General features: G+C 40.8%; 1 protein-coding gene across 1 annotated transcript in view; it reads right to left on the reverse strand.

The window, feature by feature from the left end:
• Window positions 1–4,272, reverse strand: part of LRRK2 (leucine rich repeat kinase 2) — an 87,001-nt gene extending 82,729 nt beyond the window's left edge. The window contains exons 1-2 of the mRNA XM_056847254.1: window positions 4,195–4,272; window positions 702–811 (exon numbers count right to left, since the gene is read on the reverse strand). Coding sequence (XP_056703232.1) covers window positions 702–811; window positions 4,195–4,218 — 134 coding nt within the window. The 5' untranslated portion in view covers window positions 4,219–4,272. The remainder of the gene's footprint in view (window positions 1–701; window positions 812–4,194) is intronic.
• Window positions 4,273–8,948: the final 4,676 nt, after the last annotated feature.

An 8,948-nucleotide genomic window follows, 5' to 3' on the forward strand; every position in this document is an offset into this window, starting at 1 on the left:
AACCCTTGCCTCCCTGGGTTCCTCTGTCACCACACATGGCCCTCATCACCATCATACCCTCACTCCCAAATTTTGTTATGCTGCTATCAACATTACTGTGAGTGTTTACACAATCGTCTCTTAAGACTGACTTGTACCAAATCGGAAGCTCCCCAGCTCCTGTCAGCTTTTCCCCAGGTTTAGTTTAAAAGCACCTCTGCCATCTTTTTGATATTACGTGCCCTCAACCTGGTTCCCTTTTGATTCAAATGAAGTCCATCCCTTTTGTACTGGTTCGGCTTGTCCCAGAAAGTTTTTAGTGCCTAACAAATCTACCGTAAACTCTTCATCTCGGCACCACTTTCTCATCCATGCGTTGAGAATACTGATCTGAGCCTGTCAAGAACGTTTCAGTGCATAAACCAACAAACCTCTTAAATTTTATATGTACATTTAGTAAATGTTCATATATTCCTCTCTTTTCCAAACAGTCCTTTGGCCCAAATGTTATGACAAATGTTATTTTGCTCAGTGGTTATCAAACTATTTTAATTTGTTTAAAGAAAGAAAACACATTTATCTAGACATAAGACATTTCAATTTTACTTTGGTTGTATAGAAACACTGAATGAATAGAAACACAATAGAAAAAAATGAATTACACATTCTGTGCAGTTTTTACAATTTCAATATATACTATTGAAACATATGTATATACTTACTGGTGAACACCAAGCACTTCCCATTCCTTTCCAACCCCTTGAGGAGCTGCTAGCTTTTGAAGCACGTCTGGACAGACTTCAATAAGTTTGCAAAGAAGTGACCAGCCAACCTGTAAAGCAAAAGAACAGAGCTAATTTTCATAATATGCATCAAGCATCTTATACCCCCCTTGCCCAAAACTTGCCAGCTACAAAGTATTTAGGATGAACCACATCAATGGCTGAGTTAGTCCAGCTTCATAAAATATGCCATTCCACAATTTAGACTGAAATGCTAGCTTGAGGGTTTTGAACTGGAATACTAGTTTGAATTCTCTAGACTGCTGCTTGTGTCTATGTAGAAGAAGTTGGTTTTTATATGCTGACTTTCTCTACCACTTAAGGAAGAATCAAACCGGCTTACAATCACCTTCCCCACAACAGACACCCTGTGAGGTAGGTGGGACTGAGAGAGTGTGACTAGCCCATGTATAATATTTATTTAAAATATTTCTATCCCATCTTTCAATCCAATTAGGGCCCGCAACTTGATATATACACACAAAGCAAAATTGAAAACAAACGTTAAAAACAAAGAGGAAACAGGGTTAATAAGGGAGCTATTCGAAGATAAAGAAAGAGTTGAGTATCCCTGGGGAGGGAATTCCATAGTTTTAGTGCCATGACCAAGAAGGCTCTTTCTTGGGTTGCCACCTGTCTATCCTCAGATAACAGGGGCATCCGAAGCAATGCCCCAAAGATGACTACAACAATTGGGAAAGTTCACAGGGGAGCAGGCAGTCCTTAATGTATGCTGGTCCCAAGCCATACAGGGTTTTCAGGGTCAATACTAGCACTTTAAATTGGGCCCGGAAACAAACTGAACGCTGGTATAGATAAAACAAGACAGAGATGATGTAGTTCCTACAACCCATTCCAGTTAACTAAATCACTTATATTTGTGTTTGTAAGCACTATAACACAATTTCCTCTCTGCTCTACTTTCACTCATTGTTGTCTCATTCCATTCTCTTAAGCAAAGCTCTACTGTGTAATCCATAAAATACTGGCACACTTGCGTTAAGATGGAAGGTTTAATTTACTAACTTAAGTACTTTGCGGATCAGAACCATCAGAAGAAGTTCAGGGATCATTCTGCATTCTGTGAAGTGCACCACTAAGTAATACTTTAATCACTAGGAAGCGATTCATAGTCCACTTAAACCTAGACTGCCTGCCGTAAACTGACTAGCAGCCCAATTTCGTAGGTACCTGTAACAAGTCTGTGCTGCATTAGCATCTGTACCCACAAAATTCAGTCAGCATCATGTTTCTAGCTGGCTTCCTTATCTTGTAATGTTGTGTGGTGGTTGCTGAGAAAATTCTTTGTTAAAGAACTTCCCACTCATCGCTGCCCTTATTCTAATATTTATTTTACTCTTATATCCATATACCAAAGGCTTCTGCAGAACTACCCCATGATATCAGCCTATAATGTGGATTTTGTCTTCATTTTCCATCCAGCTCTCAAAAAGTTATGCTTTTAGCATGGTGCACCTGCAATGGTAATATGTACCAACTCTCTGGGCCAGCACCACCTAGACATGCAATTTTGGACTGGTTCCTCCACCCTCCATAGGACTCTAGCTTTTTTTTTTCATGGCAAAACAGAAATAACCTTCTGCTAAATGCACTCGCTTATCCTAACTGTAGATCAGGATTTTTAATGTATATCCTGTTTAGTTACTTATTTCATGTTAGCTGAGACTCAATGAAAATTACACATTTTAAAAGAAAGAAATAAGGATAGTATAATACGTACAAGTCTCTCTACAGACTGCAACCAAGAAATCAGAAAAAGATTGAGGCTGGGAAAGGCAGCCATAAAGGAGCCAGAAAAGATTCTTAAGTGTAAGGATGTGTCACTGGCAAGCAAGTTCAAGTTAATTCATGCCATAGTATTCCCTATTACTGTGTATGGGTGTGAAAGCTGGACAATGAAGAAAACTGTTCATATGGCCAATTCGGCCCTGAACAATGTCACACTGAGACCAAAATAAAAAGGGAAAAAAGGAACTATTTAAATAACCCATAAGGAAATTAGTATTTTTTAATCATAATTGACTGGGAAAGAAATTTGTCATAGCTAAGCACAATGTTTCAGTGCTAGCTGAAATCGTATGAGTGCATAGTTAGCAAAATAATGGAAACATTTCACATAAATAAAACAAAGTAGAACACCCACAGAGCTCTGGAGAGGGCTAAGTGGATGCCTACATGTTCATTTCTGTTGGTGTCAATATCTTTATTTCATTGTGCTAGCTACACACCAACCTCATTTCCATTTTAAATACATAGTTGGAATTCAAAGTGCTTGAAGTGTGATATTCATTGTTTATTATACTATGCAAATGTACTCTTAAAATAGGAACTGTTAAGTGAGCTTATCCGGAATCACTCACATGTATTCATCTGAGACAGAGTGCCACAAAAAACATACTGTTGCATGTACAGCAGTTTTGTTTGAAACGTCAGATTTCCATCATCAAATTACATCAGTAATTGAAATCTTAAAGAACTTTTTTTAAAATTTGCTAAAATACCAAGGCCCATTCATAAAACATAAGCGAAGAAGTTAACTTTTTTTCCATTTCCACTGTTTTTAAAGTTTTGGGGGGAGTTGAAGAGTGGTTATTTAGGTCTGAGATCATTTCCTCACTGGCATTCTGTCATACATAAGTACAATGCAGAAGTACAGATTTAGCAGAAGTACAGATTGAAAAGGTAACAATTTCCCTGAAGAATTCCCTAAAGACAAAAGTTTCACATCTGAAAATTCCTGCTTGTTATGTAGCTTTTACAGGCTCAGAATCTGGGGTGGGGGGTGTCCTATTTTTTGGTTAGAGCTAGCTCTGTTTACAAGATTAGATGAAATTAACTTTGCGGCAGGTGTGTGTGTGTAAAGTGCCTTCAAGTCACAGCTGACTTATGGTGACCCTTTTTGGGGTTTTCATGGCAAGAGACTAACAGAGATGGTTTGCCTTCCTCTGCACAGCAACCCTGGTATTCCTTGGTGGTCTCCCAACCAAATACTAACCAGGGCTGACCATGCTTAGCTTCTGAGATCTGACGAGATCAGGCTAGCGTGGCCCATCCAGGTCAGGGCGCGGCAGGTATACTAACCAATTTTTAGAGTATTCCCCTTCTGGAGCAATCTTATTTACACTTGAAGGTGCAACTTCACAGATTTACTCAGATCTAAGTCAGCTAGTTTAAGTTGCCTTAAATAGGAATAACTTTGCATTGCATCGCACTGTTAGAAATGCAGGCTTAAGGTGAATTCAATTAATATGTTCCCTAATATTAGAGCATCACTGGATCTATGCTGTAACCACCTTTTATATATATTTTAACCCCTAAGAATCTGCAATGTGGAGATCACAGTAATTAAGACTGAATTCGTTCTATCAGTCCAAAAGGGGGGGGGAAAGCTTGAAACCGATGCCTGTTTTACCTGTTGCAGGTCTGCCACTCGCATGTAAGAGACCAAAACCAGAAGCAAAGGCACGTGGATATTTTTCCCACGGAGCAACTTGGGACCTGAGGACCAAGACAAAAAGGAGGGGAAGATTACTTTGGACCACCACATGACCCACCGAGTACGCCCGGGACCCTTCAGGAGCCGAACATTTGCTCCCAAGCAGCCGCCAAAGCCACTGGGCAGCGGCCAGCCCCAACTCTTACCGCTTGGCGAAGAGGCGAAGGCGAGGAGGTCTTCCAGGATTTGGAGCAAGGTCCCCATTTGCTTTCCTTCCTGGACATTTTTCAGCCGGACGATCAGCTTCTTGAGGGCTGCCTCTTGCCTCTCCTCTTCCTCTCGGTCGCGGCTGCAGCAGCTGTGATTCCCCTTCTGGCTGCTCATGGCTGCGCCTCCGCTCACCCCCACCGGCCAAGGTCCCCTCGCATTGCCCCCACCCCCCTCGCCTTCGGCCACCTTTCAGGCCACCGAGCAGCCGCTCAGCAGTCGGGCTCTTGGGCCGCCTCGGCCGCCTCCCCCTCCTCAGGATGCCGAGGAGGGCTCCTGCGGGTTGGGAAAGAGCGCCATGCTCACCCGCTGCCCATAGATGGCGCTGGCACTTCCACTCGGGAAGCCGAAGAGGGGGGCGGGAAACCAGTTCCCGGGCTTGACGGCTTCGCTTCCCGAGGCCGCGAAAGGCTGGGGCGGCAGGCTCCGCCTCTGAGGGTGGCCTCTTCCCAGAGACAGGCCGTCGGTGCGCGGGAGGGGTCGCCTGGGATTGGCCGCTCTCCAGATGCCCGTTTTCCCCATCCGAATTCTCAGAACTCTGCAGGGGGGGGGGGGCTTATTGTGGAGTTTTGAGAATCTGGATTGGGGGAAAATGTGCATCCAGAGAGCGGCCAGTCCCCGGCGAAACCTCCCGCGCATCGAATAGTTCGACATCTGGCTTATGTTGGAAATGTCGTAAAGCCAGGGGCGCTTTTTATCATTGCTGGTGGGCGTGTAAATCAGTCCAGAAATTTTGGAAGATAATACATAAGAACCTAGAAGGCATTCTCGGCGATAAAATAACATATGATCCCAAACTATACCTACTGAACAAAACTCCAGATAGCATCGACAAGGACCAATAAGATATGTTAAAATATTTAGTTACAGCTGCAAGGATAGTTTTAGCATCGTTATGGAAAACATAATACCACAAATCGAGACCTGGATTGACGAAGCAAATGAATATATAACAATGGCACAATTAACTGAAACACTACAGAAAGAGACTCGAAAACGAAATAGAGAAAAATGGAAATCCTTCTATGAATACATTAGAACCAAAAAATGACAACAAAACTTAATAAGACTCACCAGATTCATATTTGAGATCTAACACAACCAATTAATAAGTTAATGTATTATGACACCCTATAAGGGGGCAGTACCGGATGTATTAATGCTGTATAATATCTATATATTTATCTAGCAATATATATATGTGTATGTATGTATATTTCTTTTCCTCTTTTTTATTTCCTTGCCCTTTTTTTCTTCTGTATCCCATTTATTATTAAAAATCAATAAAAATATTTATGAAAAAAAAGAAAACTATTACAGGACGTGTGGGTTAAAAAGCAGGGCTGAGTATTACAACAGCGGGGCAAACGCTGAGGGAAGGAGTAGGGGGATTTAGCCTTCGCCCCACAGCAGAGAATCCACTAGAGGAAGGAAATAATGCACGCTTATCATGGGGGCATAGGACGCCTCTGGGCTTCAGGGTCACAAGGTTCAGGAAGGGCGTCAACCAGGAATCTCCCCAAGAGATTTCCCCCCATCTCTGCATCTCAAATCGTATTTTTTAACTTACCTACTTAGGGGGTTTGTGCCGTTGCCCTGGGTAATGTGCTTAATTTTGAGCATGCATTTCTGTTTTGGAAAACACACACACTGTTTCATCAAATTAATGGTGACAATGGTTGACAGCTGGCCAGGATTTTATCCTGGTGGCTGCAACGCTGGAAATACAGATACACACAAACAGGCTTTTAGCTTCCTCCCATTAGTTCAAAGGGGAAATGGCAATTTCTGTACACACACACACCCTTCCCCAAAGTGATGCAGTATGTGGGTAGTTTGAATGCTGATATCTCAACCCAGCTGTAGCATGAGAAGCCCCAGCAGCTAACAAGCCTGATTCTCTAAAGTGAGGAGTTCACATAAACAAAGCATGTTTTTTTTCTGTACTATCACTCCAGTCTTCTCTCCTGCCAGTCAGACTTTTTTATTTCACTTAATTATATGCAATTACCTGAACTCAGTTTATCTGGACAATGAGCAGATTCAGTAAAGCAAACAGTGAAAACATTATATAGTAGATTGACCAAAGTTACGGAAACTCCATACTTTAGAGTTCTCTGGAGGGGGGAAGGATTGAAGCATAAGTTTATTTAAATGTATTTATCTTGGCCCTTCAAAGGTTTTTATTATATATTTATTTAGGCAATTTATATGCTGCCTCTCTAGAGTCCTGCTTGAGGCAGCTTACAAATAAAAACAATACCACAGAATCATAAAAACATCAAAAATGATCAATATAAAAAGGCCATTAAAACAAGCCAGGAGCATTAAAACAGCATAAAGTAACCAAACAGTACCTTTAAAAATAGACCAGAAGCAGACCATATTTTTTTTTAACAATATTTAAAATATTGTTTTTCTCCTGATGAATAGAACTCAAAGTAGTTTACAACAAATTTAAAAAAAATGCAAATTCACATCAACAGAAACACAGATAAAGGAAGCAAACCACCACCAAAGCACTTTAGAAAAGCTCTGCTTTACAGAACCTTCAAAATCTTTGCAAGGTTGGGCCTTCTTCATGTCCTCAGGACGCCCATTCCACAGCACAGGGATGGCCATCAAGAAAGCCCAAGCCAGAACAGTTCTTACTGATCTGAGTGATGCAACTACTCTCTGGTGACTGAAGTTGCATTGATATGATGTACTTTAATGAAAAATTCTTATTTTCCTAGTTTGATTTATTGCATTTGATTTATTATCAATTGAACAAATTGATATTTAGAGACTTGGTAGTGGTAAAGAAAAAAAGAGGTGTTTGTCAGTGAAAAAAATTGCTCTGTGAATAAAAGAAAAAATACTCTTATCTTCATGCCTCAGCCTTCAAAATATCTGTGGCTGTTTATCACTGAAAGCAGATTCCTTACTGAAAAACTGAAATGTAATCAACTTAAAACCAGTTTTTTTTAAATGGGAGATTCCAGGAGGAGTCTGGAAACGATAGGCTGATTAACCTAAGGTCTGCTCCAGGTAAACTGGCAGAAGGGAAAATGGGTTCTACAAAGAGAAGAACCAATTGTAAGAATTCTTTCGGAGTGTTAAAGAAGAATTCCTGTGAACATGTAGATGGAGTGATCTGATAGACATTATATACTTTCAAGGGCTTTTTTTGTTAAATGCTACCAAGTAAACTTAGCATCTATGGGCAAGACAGGTCCTGTTATGGATCAATAACTGGTTAAAGTACATGAAACAGAAGGTAACTGGGCAGTTCTCACAATGCAGGGAAATAATCAGTGGACATGACAGTGTAGCCTCACAAATGGTCTTCTGAATGTCATGCCTAAAATATGCTCCTACCCTATAGCGACAGTTCAGGATTGTAGGAAAGGTGGCTGGAGTTTCCTGGGACATCCCAGAATATATCATACCAGAATTCTGCTAGGTGTCTTTGAAGGCAAGAATGCCACATCCAAAGAGGCATTCTGCCTCTCCAGGAATGAGAATGACTTCCTATTTGAGCCCACGTTTAGGTCCATTAAATTAGCACGTGCACAAACTGGATTGGACAGGGCATAGCACTGATCACTCAGCAATCTAACATAGGCTTAAATCCAGTTTTGAAGTCACTCAGCTAATTCTGTACATAACATGTACATGTACTAAAGTATTAATGGATTGTACCCTGCATAAGTTCTATACACATATTGTAACTAAAAGATTCACATTGTTAATCTATTTTCACATCTGAATGAAACTGTATCGAAAATAATTAGTACTTATATATTAAGAAGCCAATGAAACACGAAATCACTGCTATCAATAATTTCACTTTCCAATCAACAACAATATATGAAGGAAGCAGAAGTACACTAATCTTCCCTCAACAAGATGTTACCCAATATCCAGTGCTGACCTTGCCCCCCTCCCCATGCCAGTTGGCAGACCAGAGAATGGAACCAGGCTCAAGCAGGGGATATTATTCTGCTTTCCTGGTTGGCTGGGGCAGCCTGGAGGAGCCCTTTGCTTTGAAATAAGGGTTGGTGAATAGTAAGGAGCCTGTTGAAAACTGACAAGAGGTTTCTATAGTATATTTTTTGAAAACTTTTAATATTTTGTTAATAGTAAACATACATTATTATTTTCCTTGTAGACAGAAGACTTGCTGATTTATCATTGTAGTTGTCCTTTAGAATTAGGTTGAATTACTACAACATGATCCCCTGAATGGTGACCATTACTCACAATTTTTCTAAGAGTCTTCCTGGATGTTATTTACTTCAGATTTAAGGCTGATCCATAAAAAAATTCCATTTTATCATTATGTGATTCTCTCAACCAGCGTTGCCTGCCTATAATTGTTGTGTAAGTATAATGACCCAGGCTAGCCTGATCTCGTCAGATCTCAGAAGCTAAGCAGGGTCAGCCCTGGTTAGTATTTGGATGGGAGACCACCAAGGAAT

This window comes from Euleptes europaea, chromosome 3, assembly GCF_029931775.1.
Source record: "Euleptes europaea isolate rEulEur1 chromosome 3, rEulEur1.hap1, whole genome shotgun sequence".
Taxonomy (NCBI): Eukaryota; Metazoa; Chordata; class Lepidosauria; order Squamata; family Sphaerodactylidae; genus Euleptes; species Euleptes europaea.